The sequence below is a fragment of the Erinaceus europaeus genome, chromosome 13 (assembly GCF_950295315.1).
Source record: "Erinaceus europaeus chromosome 13, mEriEur2.1, whole genome shotgun sequence".
In the NCBI taxonomy this organism is placed as follows: domain Eukaryota; kingdom Metazoa; phylum Chordata; class Mammalia; order Eulipotyphla; family Erinaceidae; genus Erinaceus; species Erinaceus europaeus.
In genome coordinates this window covers 97193738-97212316 of record NC_080174.1, presented here as the reverse complement: position 1 = coordinate 97212316, position 18579 = coordinate 97193738, and the positions used below count along the sequence as shown (strand labels likewise).

Below are 18579 nucleotides of genomic sequence, written 5' to 3'. Positions count from 1 at the left end.
CACTGTGCTCTCACACAACTCTGTGGTGTCTGTGCAAATAAATATTTGTGTTCCCTCTTCGCTCTGGATCTCTATCTCTCCTCTTTGGCACAGCCTGACACAGCAACTTCTCAAGTTCCTTGTCCTCCTCATGAATTATGAGGGGCACACCACTCAAGGGCAGGTATGCAATCTGATATTCTTCAAGCAGGTGAAAAGCTGTCAAAATCTAGAGGATTAAAGGAAAAGAACTTCTCTGTTTCTGGATAGGTATCGTCTGACACAGGAGTCATGCTTTTTGCTTTAACAGTCTTTTTTTTAATATTTATTTTATTTATTTATTCCCTTTTGTTGCCCTTGTTGTTTTATTGTTGTAGTTATTATTGTTGTTGTCGTTGTTGGATAGGACAGAGAGAAATGGAGAGAGGAGGGGAAGACAGAGAGGAGGAGAGAAAGACACCTTCAGACCTGCTTCACCGCCTGTGAAGCGACTCCCCTGCAGGTGGGGAGCCAGGGTTCGAACCGGGAACCTTATGCCAGTCCTTGTGCTTTGCGCCACCTGCGCTTAACCCGCTGCGCTACAGCCCGACTCCCTGCTTTAACAGTCTTTTCCATTAACTTTAGGCAGAGAAAGTTTTCTGTCTCTGTATAAGGGGTCCATTAGTCTGCACAGACTTTCCTGAGGTTCTGTTTACAGTCTGCCCATGAGCTCAGTGGTCTTGTGTATTCTGCTGCCCCCTTCCCTTATCCCTTCCCTTCCAGTCCAGTCCTCCACTTTTTTACAAGAGTCAGAGTTGGTCAAACTGGCATTTCCCTCACTCTGCATTAACTGGACAAGGCTCTTCTGCTGATGCATTTCACAGACTGTCCTTCTCTGCTGCATTGCAGGATAGGCAGCTCCCCGAGGATAAGCAGCATCTTCTCTTCCAGGCCCCAGGGCTGAGCTCCATCTAGCAGTTCCTGGCATGTCTGCAGCAGCAGGCTGCACCCTTAAGCTGTCCGGGCTGGCTTAGCCATGACCCTCTCACAGTCTCTTCCACACAGCTCTGCTAGCCTAGGCCCCTGACCTGGGAGGAAGGCCTGGAAACTTTGGTGCTCTCCTCACACCCTCCAAAGGTTTGTTAGTCATGATGGCAGGGGCCATAGGATGAGTTCTCAGCCTTCGGTTCCACATGTTCAGCTCCCTAGAGAAGCAGTATGAGGGTCAGGGAGGAGAGCTTGCAGAAGCAGCTAGTGCAGCTGAGTATGCAGGAACAGAGAGTGTGTTTCCAGCAGACATGCACTAAGTCACTTCCCACACACCACACCCTTGTTGGTTTATGTGAGTCTTACTATACTCCCAGCCAGACCTCAGCCATATGGGGATTAGGTCCCAAAATCCAGTATCCACACCTTGAGCTGTTCCCACCTCTTTGACATTTGGAGCTTTGGGTGTGCAGTAGACAGCCCAGCAATATGCCATCAGAATCTGGGAGAAATTCAGGTCCAATACCTACTTCCACACAAGGATAGTTGAAGCCCAGAAAGGGCATGTGACTTCTTCAAATTATCTTAAATTGATCCACACGCCAGGATATTTTATTTGTTTATTTAATTTTTAAAATATTTAACATTATTTACTTTTCCTTTAATGCCCTTGTAGTTTTTTTATTGTTGTTGTAGTTATTATTGTTATTATTGTGGTCATTGTTAGATAGGACAGAAAGAACTGGAGAGAGGAGGGGAAGACATTGAGGGGGAGAAAAATACACACACATGCAGACCTGATTCACTGTCTGTGAAGAAACTCCCCTGCAGGTTGGGATCAGGGGCTTAAACAGGGATTTTTATACTGTTCCTTGTGCTTTGCACCACGTGTGCTTAACCTGCTGTGCTTCTGCCTGACAGCCACAGGATTATTTGTTTATATATAAGTATCTTTATTTATTGCATAGAGGCAGCCAGAAAGGATGGGAAAAAGAGAGAGGAAAAAAAGAGAGAGAGACACCTGAAGCACTGCTTCACTCTACCTTAAGCTTTATTCCTTCATGTGGGCACTGGGGACTCAAACCCTGGTACTTGTACACTACAATGTTTGCGTTCAACCTGTTTTAGCACCCCCCAGCCCCCAAACACTTCAGGTGGATGGGTCCCTCCATAAGACCAACCTTGAATCTCTAGGATACAGTCAGTGTGTGTGTGTGGGGGGGGGGGGGTGCAGCACTGTAGAAGCTGAAGGGGATCAGTGTCCCTATTACCTAGAGAGGAGTCTCCTGAGCTCAAGGAGGAAGGACACACAGACCTCTCCACCTCTGACTAATGAATCTTTGGAGGAACTTGAGGATGGGAGCTCTTCTGGTGAGTGGCTGTGGAATGAGAGGGGATACCAGGCAGATGACCAGGACAGGATCTGGGCAGGAACTTGGCTCTGTCCTTGCATAGGACTGAAACCCCTCTTCCCTGGAGAGGCCTCAACCATCTGCTGAGGATCCCACATCTGGTCAAGAAGGACATTCCTGGGGGAGTTGGGCAGCACAGCAGGTTAAAGCATGTGGCACAAAGTGCAAGGTCCATCGTAAGGATCCCAGTTTGAGCACCCAGATCCACACCCACAGGGGAGTCTCTTCTCAGGTGGTGAGAAGGTTTGCAGGTGTCTTTCTCTTTCCTCTCTGACTATCCTCCTCTCTCCATTTCTCTATGTCCTATTCAGCAACAATGACATCAATAACATCAACAATAATAACTACAACAATAAAACAACAAGGGCAACAAAAGGGAATAAATAAATAATTATTTTCAAAAAGGATATACCTCTCTTCCATCTCTGTTGGGTTGTGTCGCTGGCGAGAGAGAAGAGACCAGGAACTCGCGGCAGAGCAGGAACACAAATCTTTATTCACACAGGTGCCCCAGAGTTGGGCTTGAGCACAGAGGTTTAAGCCACATGGAGCTAGCAAAATGGCCGCCTCCCACTATGCCCACCAGCCCTTCTCCAGGACTTCTCGAGTTGGGATGTGGAAAAGAAAAGCGGACGAAACTGGAACAGCAGCAGGAATTATAGGGTTTATAGACACAAGTGGCAAGTCGGGAATGGGATTGGCTAGGAAAGGGGGTGGAGAGAGGCAAAAGGCATGCTGGGTAGGTGGAAGCATCCTTAGCAACTGTTGCGATGGTTTTAACTGAATTAGAAATACCCTGAGGGGGGAGTCGGGCTGTAGCGCAGCGAGTTAAGCGCAGGTGGTGCAAAGCACAAGGACCAAGGACCGGCATAAGGATCCCCGTTAGAACCCCGGCTCCCCACCTGCAGGGGAGTCGCTTCACAGGCGGTGAAGCAGGTCTGAAGGTGTCTATCTTTCTCTCCTCCTCTCTGTCTTCCCCTCCTCTCTCCATTTCTCTCTGTCCTATCCAACAACGATGACAACAACAATAATAACTACAACAATAAAACAACAAGGGCAACAAAAAGGAATAAATAAAACATTTAAAAAATTAAAAAAAAAGAAAGAAATACCCTGAAGGGATAACGTGGTGGGGATCTTTCAGGCAAAACAATGATTATGTAAGCAGAGCAGGGGTGCTGGCTTTAAGGCCCAACATCACCCCCTTTCTTTTTATCTAATGGCCATAGTATTGGGAATTTGGGGTGCTTTGTGAGCAGGATAGGACGAGGCACACCTTTGGGGTGACTACTATCTCTTCTTGCTCAACCTCTCAGTAGAGAGACTAACAGGATTGGCACACTCCTCAGGTTCAAGCTCTGCCAAGCTCAACCACATCCTCACAATTTCTGGACATCACCCTCTTTTCAATGGCTATATTTAAATGGGTCAATGTCTGTAAAAGACTCCCTCTCTGACAGAGACTTTGTAGACTGTTTAAAATATTCACTGTAGTTTCCCCTCACACATACAGGGTATAAAATCTCTCCACCAGGACCCAGGAGTCTAGCAGTTCTCTCTCAGAACATTCTGAGAACTGTTGCTTATTTGTTTCTAGTAATTAAATAATGATGAAAAAGATTATAAAATCATAGGGGTACAATTCCAGACAGTTCCCACCACCAGAGTTCCCTATCCCATCCCCTCCATTGGAAACTTTCCTATTTGTATTTATTTGCTTATTTATTTTTCTCTTTTGTTGCCCTTGTTGTCTTATTATTGCCATTGTAGTTATTGTTGTTGTTATAGATGTCAGCATTGTTGGATAATGGAGAGAGGAGGGGAAGACAGAGAGAGGGAAAGATAGACACCTGCAGACCTGCTTCACTGCCTATGAAGCAATTCCCCAGCACGTGGGGAGCTGGGGGCTCGAACAGGGATCCTTTTGCCTGTCATTGCACTTTGTGGCATGTGCACTTAACCTGCTGCGCTGGGATCCTGACTCCTGCTTTCCTATTTTTTTTATCTCTCTGGGAGTATGGACCAAAGATCTTTATGGGTGCAGAAGGTGAGTGTTCTCGCTTATACAATTGCTTCTCCACTGGACATAGGTGTTAACAGGTGGATCCACACCCCTAGCCTCTTTGTCTTTCCATAGTGCGGCAGGGATCTGGGAAAGTGAGGTTCTGGGACACATTTGGTGAGGTCACCTGCCCAGGGAAGTCAGATGGCCTCATGGTAGCATCTGTAACTTGGTGCTAAGGTGATAAGATATAAAGCAGGACAAAAAAGATTACTAAACAGGAACCCAAAGGTAGGAGTAGAGCAGATGAAATTAGGATACAGAGGTCACACAGGCTCCTGTGCTAAATATAAATAGGCATAGGACAGATCAATGGGGTTTCCATTTAATGGTGTTTATATATTTTCCTCATATTTGGAAGCTACTGTCTGCCCTAATCCAGCTTTCTATTCCTATTCTCAGCTCTGACACCATCTTCCCAGACAATATTTTTAATTCACCTTCATATTATTGGGATCAAGCAAAAACTTCATAGCTATTGGGATCAAGCAAAAACTACTAAAGTCATGGACCTCTAGGAACCTGAAATAGACTCCTAGCTTCTTCCCCCACCAAAGACCCCAGTTTCATCTGAGGGCAGTTCCTGGGTTCAAGTTCCTTCTAGGCTTGAATGTTGTGTCTGATACTTTAATAAATTCACCTAAATTTCTAGCTTGTCTATGAACATCTGGGTCATTTTATTTTTCCATCCTCAGTTCACCAAAATCACTGACAAAATACCACAGTGCATTTACAGAAAAGCGTTATGTGCCTTTCCCAGGCCAGAGACCCAACCAGATCTCCAGGTGGTATAGAAAGAGAGTGGAGATGAGAGGAGGCATGGCCTCGGCCTTCCACATGCAAAGTTTGAGCCTTCTCCAAAACGCCGGAATCTCCCTTAGGGCTTAGACCCCTCCTGAGGTCCAGGGGCCTTAACCTTAGAAGCTTCCTGGTGAGCTCCCAGGGGCTGCAGGCAGCATCACCTTCATTTCCCTTCAAGCAAGTACAATCTTTCTGATCTCAGATTGGTCACTTTGTAATTTAAAAATATATATCTATTTATTTATTGGATAGAGACAGCCAGAAATTGAGAGGGAAGGGGAAGGTAGAGAGGGAGAGAGACAGAAAGACACCTGCAGCAAGGTTTCACCACTCACAGCACATTTCCCCTGCAGGTGGGGACCAGCAAATTGAACCTGTGTCCTTGTGCATTTTAACATGTGCCCTCAACCAGGTACACCACCAGCCGACTGACCGCAAATTGGTCACATTATACCATTTCACACTCCAGAGGTTTCACGGCTCCCCCTCTCTTCCTTCCCAACTTCTCAGTTCACACAGACTAGTGACTCATTGAGGCACCATGCCAGGTAGTCCAAAAACAAATGGTGTTATTAGGATGAATGATGACAGTTCCTGGTGACACCAACATTTGCTATTCTTTATTTATTTTTGAGATAGATGCAGAGACAGACACAAAGAGAAACACCAGAGCACAGTGCGCACAGCTCTGGCTTATTGTGGTGTAGGGGATTGAACCTGGGACTTTGGAGCCTCAGGCATGAGAGTCTCTTTGCATAACCATTATGCTATCTACCCCCCCCCAACATTTGCTCTTCTAAAGCTCTCAGATGTGCCCACCTGATTTTTTCCCAGTCCTTTTCTTAGGAGGTACAGTGACAATCACACTGTTTTTCCTCCTCCCCACTGGCATGTGTACTATGACATGCTCCTTCAAGCCTTCACCTTAGGGGCTGAGACTTACAGACGCTTCTTTCATTTTCTCCTTGCTGTGGGACTTTACTGCTTCAGGACTTTTTCTAAGAGAGAGAAAACAGAAATATCTATTCTGCTCAGAGGGTAGATTCCAAGTTCCAGCCCCTGGTCCCTACCTGCAGGAGTAAAGCTTCACAAGTAGTGAAGCAGGTCTGTAGATCTCTCATTGTTGAATTTGTCAAGCTCTTTATGTATTTTGATTATTATACTCTTATGTATGGCATATAAATATCTTCAGCCATTCTGTGAGGGGTCTCTTGGCTTGGGTAGTGGTTTCTTTTGCAGTGCAGAAGTTTCTTTTTTTAATATTTATTTTATTTATTCCCCTTGTTGCCCTTGTTTTTTTTATTGTTGTAATTATTATTGTTGTTGTCATTGTTGGATAGGACAGAGAGAAATGAAGAGAGGAGGGGAAGACAGAGAGGAGGAGAGAAAGATAGACACCTGCAGACCTGCTTCACCGCCTGTGAAGCGACTCCTCTGCAGGTGGGGAGCCAGGGTTCGAACCGGGATCCTTATGCCAGTCCTTGTGCTTTGCGCAACCTGCGCTTAACCCGCTGCGCTACAGCCCGACTCCCCAGAAGTTTCTTTTACAATGCAGAGCATTGTAATGTGAGCACTTAACCAGGTGTCCCACCACCTAGTCCCGAAGATAATTTTTAAAAAATCAAATAAATAGAGGTCTAGTCATTCCTCTTCCCACAACTCAACCAATCTGAAGCCAGGATCCATCATCATCTCCTTTATCCAGCCCATGGACACACCAGGCCTTTATCCATATATAGATATGGAAAGAGAGAATAAGAGAGAGCTATTACTGTATGGGACAAATGTGTCTCTACCTGGTGACTCTGAGGTCTGGCAGCCATACAGGTCACAATAATCCATGTAGGCCACCTCCTGGGTCAGGAACCTAAGTCCTTTTATTTGGCAATGTGAGCACCCTATAAGTTGTACACCCACACAGCCCTAAGGTTTTATCATTTACTAATTACAAAACTACAGAGGGGTGATAGTGAGAATAGGTATATCTCACTGTCACATAAGATGCCAGGGATTGTACTCAAGGCCTCGTGAAAGAATATCCAGTATTCGAATCAATGTACCAACTTCTAGACAATGATTAAGAGGTATTTGATGCTCAAGTCACCAAAGACATGTTTGCCGGTGAGACAATCATTCACAGGCTTCATAAAATAGAGACTGAATGGATAATTCGCTGTTGCTCACATTTTCTCACAAGAAAACATTGCACATATTTTAGGGCTCAGTGACCTATGAAGATATAGCTGTCATATTCACTCAAGAGGAATGGCCACTATTGAATCCATCAGAGAAGAAACTCTACAGAGATGTGATGTGTGAAAACTTCACAAACTTTGTTTCAGTAGCTAACTATAATTGCCTTAATTTTTGAACCAGAAGACAAATCACTTTTTGTTCACCAATGTAAATAAAAATGGAGACACTGTTAAGCGAGCAAGGTTTGATCATGAGTTATGATGCATCAAAAATAATCTATTTGCATAATTTCTAATGCTTTTATATTTTGTAATGTTAGAAAAGAGATACATTTACAATGAAGCATGATGTACTACCTAAAAAGCTGTTTTCAGGAATTCTGTCTCTGTGTAATTTACTGATATCTGGTGCCTGCATGGTTTCCCTGTATAAGTAGACTCATGGGTTCTTAATTCTGTGCTCTCACTGAATTGCATAGCACACCTTTTAATGCAATTTATTAAGAAAACAAAATTTATCATCAGTACAAAAAATAGATTAATTTTTTAAATAAGCTCATCAAAAATACTTCATGAATAGGTTATAGAATAGTTGGACGAGTGACTCAAATAAGATGTATGTGATCTATGACTAAACTTTTCATTTGGGTCACTGGCAACAAAAATACCATAATGATGTTTTACACTATCTGTCTTTTACCCACTTCATAGAGAAATCTTTCTCACATGTAATAAGTAAATTGCAATTTTAAAAACGAGGCAAAGATGCTAAGTATTTATAAAATAGTATACTTGGAAACAGTATCTTCAATGTATGCATATCTGTATTTTTATATGTAGAGGTAGTCCATGTAGAAAATATCAATATTTTCAGTAAAAAATTTCAACACAAACCTAAACCTTGCTATTAACAAGAGAACTAGACCCCATGAATGCTTTACTTCATTGTTTACATTCATAAGGTTTCTCTGCACTGTGAGTTCTTTCATGTGTCTGAAGATGACTAGAACAACTGAATGTTTTACTACATAGTTTACATTCATAGGGTTTCTCTCCACTGTGAATTCTTTTTTTTTTAGGGAGAAATGTTTTTATTCACAAACAAGGCTCGTCCTGTCTTCCATCAAGAGGGACCCTGGAGACCCCAGAGAGAACAGCCTTTGCCTGGGACACAGACCCTGAAGGCGAAGCTTCCTGGCTCAGCAGGTCCTGATAGACCCTGGCACAATGAACAAGACTGCGCTCTCAGGTACCGGGCTCTGCTCCTTTTTAGTTTTGCATTTACATTTGTTGCTCAGGACGAAGGCTATACCGACCAAGGAGAGGACTCCTGCCAGCTGCAGGGTCTCCCAGTCATAGTAGAAGGGACTGCTCTCATCAATGGCCTCACTGGCTTCCAGGGCAGGAAGACTTGCCTACAGCAGCAGAAGGCGTCCAATCATTAATTCCATGTCATAGCAGATGGGAGGGTACAGGCTGAGGATAGGGTGCTGGAAACAGGTTTGAGGCTGTGATTCTGCTGTGAATTTTTTCATGTGTCCGAAGAGTTCTGGACTGCCTGAATGTCTTACTACATAGGTTACATTCATAGGGTTTCTCTCCACTGTGAATTCTTTCATGTGAGCGAAGACTACTGGAACAACTGAATGTTTTATGACACTGTTTACATTTATAGGGTTTCTCTCCACTGTGAGTTCGTTCATGTTGCCGTAGATTACAGGATTGTCGAAATGTTTTACTACATTGTTTACATTCATAGGGTTTCTCTCCAGTGTGAATTCTTTCATGTGAGCGAAGACTACTGGAACAAATGAATGTTTTACTACATTCTTTACATTCATAGGGTTTCTCTCCAGTGTGAATTCTTTCATGTTTCTTAAGACTACTGGATTCCCGGAATGTTTTAGTACATAGTTTACATTCATAGGGTTTCTCTCCACTGTGAATTCGTTCATGTATCTGAAGATCACTGGGTTGCCTGAATGTTTTACCACATAGTTTACATTCATAGGGTTTCTCTCCACTGTGAGTTCTTTCATGTTTCTTAAGACTACTGGAACAACTGAATGTTTTACTACACTGTTTACATTCATAGGGTTTTTCTCCACTGTGAGTTCTGTCATGTTTCTTAAGACTACTGGAACAACTGAATGATTTAGTACATTGTTTACATTCATAGGGTTTCTCTCCACTGTGAGTTCTCTCATGTGTCCGAAGACTACTGGAACAACTCATTGTTTTACAACATTGTTTACATTCATAGGGTTTCTCTCCACTGTGAGTTCTTTCATGTCTCCGAAGACTACTGGAACAACTGAATATTTTACTACATTGTTTACATTCATAGGGTTTCTCTCCAGTATGATTTCTTTCATGTGCCCGAAGATGACTGGAACAACTGAATGTTTTACTACACTGTTTACATCCATAGGGTTTCTTTCCACTGTGAATTCTTTCATGTACCTTAAGACTACTGGACTGCCTGAATGTTTTACTACATTGTTTACATTCATAGTTTTTCTCTCCACGGTGAGTTCGTTCATATATATGAAGATGACCAGCTTCACTGAATGCTTTACTACACTGTTTACATTCATATGGTTTCTCTCCACTGTGAATTCTTTCATGTTTTTGAAGATAAATAGAATAAGTGAATAATTTGTTGTATACTTCACATTCTTGAGATTTTCTTCCATTCTGAATTTTTTTGCCTTCAGAGACTTTCACTGCTGTATTACTGTAAAATAATGAACAATTAATTAATGACATTTCAATGAATATAGCTGATTCTATTATCAGGATGTAGAACATAATTTTACATAATAAACCAGAAAATCAGACATTAACAATAGATTTCACTAGAATGTACACTGAAAAAAAAAATCACAAATATTCAAAATTAGAAAAAGATCTCCAGGGATTTGGGCAATAGCACAGTGCGTTTAGCATGTGCTGTGCAAAAAGCAAGAACCGGTTAGGATCCCAGTTCAAGCCCCCGGCTCTCCTGCAGGGGAGTCACTTCGCAAGTAGTGAAGCAGGTCTGATGTTGTCTCTCTTCCTATCTCCCCCTTCTCTCAATTTCGCTCTCTATCCAATAACAATTTTTTTTAAATCTCGTATTAAAAGTAAACTTAAAAAATTGGTTAAAAGGGGCTGGGCTTGGCAGTCAGGAGGTAGCACAGCAGTCTAAACACAAATGATGTGAAGTGTAAAGAGAGGTTGAAGGATTCCAGTTTGAGCCCCTGGCTTCCCATCTACAGGGAGGCACTTCACAGGTGGTAAAGCAGGTATTTAGGTGTCTATCTTTCCCCTTCTCTCCAATTTTCTCTCCTGTCCAAAATCAATGACAACAACAACAAAAATAAAACAAGGGCAACAAAATGGAATAAATAAATATTTTTAAAAATACTACAAAAGGGAGGGATGGGCAGTGGTACACATGACTGAGCACACATGCTACAATGAGCAAGGACCTGGTTTGAGCCCCTGGTCCCCACCTGCAGGGGGAAAGCTTTGCAAGTGCTGAAGAAGGACTGCAGGTCCTCTTTCTCTCTCCCTATCTCTCCTTTACTTTAGATTTCTGGCTGTCTCTATCCAATAAATAAATAAGATAAACACTGGTAAAAACTACATACTTTCATTTAAGTATATTATGCCACAACTAATGATATCTTTACAGGTATTTTCTATATATTAATTGAACCAGTATTTGTTAACAGCCAGTTTTGGCATTTTGTTGAAATTTTTCACTGAAAATATTGATCTTTTCTAGAAGGGCTACATCTACGTATCATAAACATATAGATATTCATACATTATAGATACTCTTATTGTTTCCAAGTGTACTATTTTATAAATACTAAGCATGTTTGCCCCCCTTTTTTTTTTTTTTTAACCAGAGCACTGTTCAGCTCTGGCTTATGGTGGTGTGGGGGATTGAACCTGGGAGTTGACAGAGTTTTCCCCCTTTTTAAGACTTCCATTTCCTTGTTACATGTGAGAAAGATGTTCCTATAACATGGGGAATAGACACATAATGTAGAACACCATTATCGTCCTTTTGTTGCCAGTGACTCAGATAAGAACTTTAATCATCTATGTCACATATATCATATTGGAGTCACTTGTCCAACTATTCTATAACCTAGTCATGAATTATCTTTGATGAGATTATATAAAAATTAATCTATTTGTGGCAGTGATTATAAATTTTGTTTTTATTATAAATATCATTTTTAATAAATTGTATTCAAAGAGCTCCTATGCAATTATTAAGTCAGTAGAGAACACACAATTAAGAATGCATAAGTAGGGAGTTGAGTGGTAGCATTAGCAGGTTAAGCGTAGGTTCCAGAAAGAACAAGGACAAGTCTTAAGGATCTGGGTTCAAGCACCCGGCCTAATACGGGGAAACTATGCAGGCACCAGATCTAGGTAAATTACACAGAGACAAAATAATTGAAAACACAATAGCTTTCTGGGTGGTACATCACATTTTATTGTAAATTTAACTCTCACCTTTGTTGACTCCTGTGCAAGTTATGCTGTTCTTTGGTGGAAAGTTCTTGTATTTTCTCTAAAAATTACAAAATATATAAAACATTAGAACTTATACAAACAGTGGTCTGGGAGGTGGCACAGTGGGTAAGGCACTAAACTCTCAATCATGAGGTCCCGAGTTCAATCCCCAGCAGCACATGTACCAGAGTTATGGCTGATTGTTTTTTTCCTCCTATCTTTTGCATGAATAAATAAATACATAAAAAGAAAGAAATTATACAAATAGATTGAATTTGTTTTTACTCATTTATTTTTACCAGAGTACTGCTCAGCTCTGGTTTATGATGTTGCAGGGGATTGAACCTGGGACTTGACAGAGTCTCAGGCCTGAGAGTCTGTATAACCATGGTGCTACCTACCCCCACCCTGAAAGCTTTTTAAAGAATTTATTTTTGGGGGAGTCATGTGGTTGCATAGCCAGTTAAGCACACATGGCACAAAGCGCAAGGACCGGCCTCAGCATCCTGGTTTGAGATCCTGGCTTCCCACCTGCAGGGTAGTTGCTTCACAAGCGGTGAAATGGTCTGCAGGTGTCTATCTTTGTCTACCACACTCTGCCTTCCCATTCTCTCTCAATTTATTTCTGTTTTATCCGACAATAACAACATCAATAACAATAATAAAACAAGGGAAACAATAGGGAATAAATAATTATTTCTTAATTCATGAGAAAGGTAGTCTGAGAGAAAGAATCAGACATCAATCTAATACATGTGTAGCCAAAGACCAACCTCAAGACCTCATGGTCGAGAATCCAATATTTTATCCATTGCACTATCTACCGGACCACAAGACTGAATTTGTGATCCATTATGAGTCACAGTCAAACTCTGCTCACATAACACTGTCTCCATTTCTACATTGGTGAACAAAAAGTGACTTGCCTTCTAGTTGAAAAATTAAGGCGATTAGAGTTACCTATGGAAAGAAAGTTCCTCAAGTTTTCACACATCACATCTCTGTAGAGTTTCTTCTCTGAAGGATTCAATAGTGCCCACTCCTCTTGAGTGAATATCACGGCTACATCTTCAAAGGTCACTGAGCCCTAAAATATGTGCAATGTGTTCATGTGAGAAAATGTGAGCGGCAGCAGGTTAGCATATTAACTACTCAGTCTCTTCTTCATAAATAAAATCTTAAAAAAAAATGAAAACATCTCTAGCCACACATAGCTCTTTGTAAAATCAACATCATTATGGAAGCATGGAAATATACTATTTAGAGTCATCATAACACATTAGGCATCTCTGCAGTGTCAGTGTCCAATAAAGGGTTAAAAATGCAAGAATGTTATACAAATAAAATAAGTATTATCAGGTTCAGGGCAATGGTGCCCCTGGTTAAGTGTACATTTCACCATGACACAGGACCTAGGTTTGAGGCCTGCTTCCCTCCTGAATGGGGCCACTTCATGAGCAGTGAGACAGGCCTTCAGGTGTCTCCTATCAAATAAAATGGAAAGAAAAACGGGCTTTCTGCAGCAGTGGATTCAAACTTTGAACAATGAGCTCAAGAAATAACCCTGGTGGCAGAAAAAAGAATAGGAGGACAAGAATTGTTCTACATAGGGCACCAAAGTAAAAACCCTGTGGTGAGGGATAGACATGCATCTTCCTGGGCCAGTGGGGGGTGGGAGTGGTTGGAGGGATGGGTCACAGTCTTTTGGTGGTGGGAATGGTGTTTATGTACACTCCTAGCAAAATGTAGACATATAAATCAGTAGTTAATTAATATGAGAGGGGGAAAATCAGTTGTATGTCTCAAAGTTTCTCAAAACACAAACTGAATCTTTTTAATATATAGGCTGTGTATTTGATATGCGGACTCTCTCAAAAGCCTAGACTAAGTAGATTAGAAGCATCCAATAGCACGGCTATATACAAGATACTGGATACTGTACAGCAAACCCTAACAAAAGGACTTTTCAAAGTTAACCCAATTACCAAATAATGTGATGATAATATTAACTATTGATTGTCTTTTTGAACCCTAAGACAGCAGGAACCTCACATCTCCACTATAGAGCCCCTACTTCCCCCAGTCCTGGAACCCTTGGACAGGGCCCACTTTCCCGTATGTGTCTCCCAATCCTAACCAAATAATATTGCATCCACCGATCACAACCTAACCAACGCAACGATTGCCACCTCAACATGCTTCACCTCAGACTGTGTCCAGAGACTTCACATGTGGAATGACAACCCTTCGGCTTCATTACTCGGGTGAGACCTTTCCTTTCATAGTACACTCTAATTTCATCTCAGGTAGTTCACTTTCTAACAAAGTCCCATAACCTAGATATACACCAGTTTCTGTGAGAGAGAGCTTATGTTCACACGTATCCATAAACTACTGCAAAATATATACCTGAAAGCAGAAGTACATTAGAGTTTGCAGTGAGTACCTCCCTAACACTTCCTCTCCACTATTCCAAGCTTGGGATCCATGATTGCTCAACAAATTGTTTGGCTTCGTATGTTAACTCTCTTCTCAATCACCAGGTTCCAGATGCCACCAGGATGCTGGCCAGGCTTCCCTGGATTGAAGACCCCACCAATGTGTCCTGGAGCTCTGCTTCCCCAGAGACACACCCTACTAGGGAAAGAGAGAGGCAGACTGGAAGTATGGACCGACCAATCAACGCCCATGTTCAGCGGGGAAGCAATTACAGAAGCCAGACCTTCTACCTTCTGCAACCCTCAATGACCCTGGGTCCATGCTCCCAGAGGGCTAGAGAAAGCTATCATGGGAGGGGGTGGGTTATGGAGATTGGGTGGTGGGAATTGTGTGGAGTTGTACCCCTCCTACCTTATGTTTTTGTTCATTAATCCTTTCTTAAATAAAAAATTTAAAAAAAAAATAAACAAACATTAAAAAATAAAATAAAATAAAATATAAAAAAAAGAATTGTTCTACAGTAAGCTACATCCTTCTCAATTTCTCTATCAGAGGAAGTAAAATATAATTTATAAATACAAAAAGAATCTATGAGGAGGGAGCCATTGTGGAAAGTCTGGTAGTGAAAGGTCTTATGTTCCTTAAGATGCATTTGGATGTTACAACAATAACCAAAAAAACCTATAGAAGTCATCCTCATTACAGTACATAATATCTGATTTGGAAATGTCTTCAGAAACCTGAGATCAACATTAAAGATAAATAAATGGAGAAATGAACCACTGAGAATACACAAAAATGAATATACTTGGCATAATGACAAGACCAAAGACAATATCACCAAGACAAAAAGATGAAGTAAAAAAAAAAAAGGAAACATATTTACATGCTATACATCAAAGTGCTAATGAGCAATATATGTACTCATACAACTCATTAGAGTAACAAACAACCACAGTAAATGCACAGAAAGAGATTTATAATCACTTTAACCAAGATGTTTAGTCATAGTGCAATTAAAAATGTGGGATAGAGTCAATTTGTAGTCAGTGGGTTAAAACACATGTGGTGCAGAGCTCATGGACTGGAGTAATGATGCCAGTTTGAGCCCTCAGCTCCCCACCTGTAGGCGAATCACCTCACAGGTCTGCAGGTGTCAGTCTTTCCTGTCTTCCCCTCCTCTCTCCATTTCTCTGTCCTATCCAACTATAAAAACATCAACATCAATTAACAACAATAAAAAGTACAACAATAAAACAACTCTCTTTAATATTTACAATAATTCGGACCTATCTCCTATTATTCTTCACTGGCAAACACCATCTACGCTCCCATCTATTATGGTCAAATGGAAAGAGCCACTCGATAAAATTTGCAAAGGGCCTGACCCCCTATTGACCATGGGAAGGGGTTTCGCATGTGTTTTCCCTCAAAATTACTATAAACCTGTTTGGGTTCCTGCCCGCCATGTCCAACAATACCCGAAGGATGGTGCTGTTATCCCAAAAGAACAAGAAATACTACAAGAGGACTAGATGCAGGATACATCCCAGGACCCATAATACGACATGGCAGAACCTACAAAATCTGGCTCACAGAGACCTCTCTCCTACCCTTTCCCTGAATGTGTTATGTTATAACTGGCCAGTTGTGTTTTGTGAGTGAGTGTGTTGAATGACCAAAAATTTTTTTGCATGACCCATCTGCTCAGAGTACTCTAAAAGGTAATTGACTTTATATAAAAATGCTGGATGCAGCCAAAGTTTCTGGAGATGTCCAGAAACATTCCAAAATTTTTGTTTTTCTCCCTCTTTTGATTTTTATATATAGTTTTGGTATATATGTAAGTGTTTATTCTTAAACTGTGTGACTGACAGATATAAATTTGTTTTTAAAATGATATGTTTTTATAACAAATGTTTTTTTTTCCTCCAGTGTGTTATAACTAAATGTTTATGGGTATGTCTCAAGTTTGGTAACACTAACTTAACGGTCAAAAGTATAACCTTACAGCTACATTATTACCAGGCAAGGTAAAAATTAATTTGCTAAGGTAACTATTTAAGGCAAAAGTCTAAATGTTTAACGTGACAATACATTCCCAAAACTAAAATATAAATTCTTTATACAGGACACTTTTTTAGGGCCCCCAAAAGTGCCCTGTAAATTATCTTGTGGAAATTAATCCACAACAGATCTGGCATCAATATGGCACTGTAAATGTTAAAATCATTGTCACAAAAATGCGTTAACTCTCTAAGTAATTTGAGTCTGTTTATAGTCCAAAGTAAAAACAGTTAAAATTCAAAATACATATTTTAACTAAAATTGGTCTCAAGATCCTGTGTAGAGACTGCTACAGGTCACATTAGATGACCTTTAAATAAATCATAAAGATATTTAAACCAATTATAATCATCGAGGTATCAAGTATAGTAAACCTCTAACTTGTTACAAGTTCAAATTAACCACGAGAAGCAGATTGTTTGTGTTTCTTTCACAGGAATCCTGGGAAAAACCATCTGAACCCCTGCACAGCCTGACGTCACCCACTAGACGGCACGACTACAGTGGCATACCCCCCCGAAACCCTAGATGTCACTTAACGCGATCTAAAGAACCTGATACACAGACTCCAAGGACAGAACTTTCTTAATGCCTGCTTGCCGTTTCTGCTTCTGATTTGCCTGTCACGTGTTGGCGGTTCCAGCTAGCTATCTACAGAAAAGCAGAATTCCAGCAGCTGACCTTCCTCATGCAGCGTTTCATCCCCTGCCATTTCTTCCCCTAGCCATCTACTTTAGACTGAGACTTGTATTGGACTTGCTGGCATACCCTATAAACACTTTACACAATTTTAAAGCAGCTTATTTCCCTTCACACTGCTGGTTTTTCATATACTGATCCTGAGTAGTTCAAAGACTTTACAGACTGTTGCCTTGAGGACTATACAATGCCAAATAGCCTCTCTGTTTGGTGGGTCATGCCCTCCCACATCCCCCTCATTATGTACCCTTATCCCTCCCCCCCAAACAGGGAACGTTCCTTTACACACCAATCTTTCCCTTGACATCACACTGGCTTTTACTACTCCCCTACTTGTCCCTTCCTGTTTTGTTATATCATTTACGTTTATGCCCAAAAGGATTCTGCTCACCCCTACACCACTATTCCTCTGTCATAGTCTTCTACAGATTTTGAACCATCTTATGCTATGACTAGATAGAAAGATAGAAAAAGATGTAGAGATATTGTGAGAAGATGGTTGAGCAGGCTGCGCTTAAACCTATAAGATGAGTCCCTCCAGGTAAGTCTCTCTCTCTCTAAAGAGGGGTTGAGCACAGGGGGACACATAAATCTCACAAGGTTGGAAGACATTTAAGCCTTCCCTCCTCCACAGAAAGTACATCTTCCCACCTGAGCACGGCATTTCTTAAAAACATTTAAGCCTGCTCCATTCCATATTTCTTTTCTGTGTCCATTCAGATATAAAGGGAAAGGAGATGATGTTGAGGAATTATTCTGATGCAGTCTCTGCCCCCAAGTTTTACCACACCCCGTGAAATCCTAGCAGTGCCCCCTTCAACCAATCCTGCCCCCACACGTCACCCCTGGTTGTTGCCCAATAAAAGCTCTCTCACTTCCCCCACCCCCGCCCTCTCTCTGGGCTCTCTCTCTCTCACTCTTGCCTGGTGATGAGGTAGTGGGAACGGACATTGTCGGCTGACTCCACGTGGCCTGAGCCACCCCCCCATCCAATAATAAAGATTTGTGTACCCCACTTGCTCTGGACCTTCTCTCTCTACTCCACGGTGCAGCCCGACACCTGGCCCCAACCGACACTCCTGTGTTTCACTCTTCAGTTCTTTGCTGATTGTCCCAAGAACCAAAGAAACTGGGGCTCTTCAATTGTTCTACCCTAGAACAGGGCCAGGGCTGGCCAGAAGATGGCTGCACACGGAGCAAGGCAGACATTTCACTCAGTGAACCAACTACAGATCTGGCTACAAAATTCCTTAATGTTTATTTATTTATTCACTTTTTGTTGGCCTTTTTGATTGTTGTAGTTATTATTGTTGTTATTGATGTCATCAATGTTGGCTAGGACAGAGAGAAATGGAGAGGAGGGGAAGACGGACAGGAGGAAAGATAGACACCTGCAAACCTGCTTCACTGCTTGCACTACAGCCCAACTCCCAACAATCCT

At 41.6% G+C, this 18579-nt stretch overlaps 1 protein-coding gene across 1 annotated transcript in view; it reads right to left on the bottom strand.

Annotated features, from left to right (window-relative positions):
* Window positions 1–18579, bottom strand: part of LOC132542436 (zinc finger protein 709-like) — a 112247-nt gene that overhangs the window by 42588 nt on the left and 51080 nt on the right. Inside the window, exons 2-4 of the mRNA XM_060205053.1 lie at window positions 12894–13020; window positions 11934–11991; window positions 8965–10152 (exon numbers count right to left, since the gene is read on the bottom strand). Of these exons, the coding sequence (XP_060061036.1) occupies window positions 8965–10152; window positions 11934–11991; window positions 12894–13020 (1373 nt within the window). The remainder of the gene's footprint in view (window positions 1–8964; window positions 10153–11933; window positions 11992–12893; window positions 13021–18579) is intronic.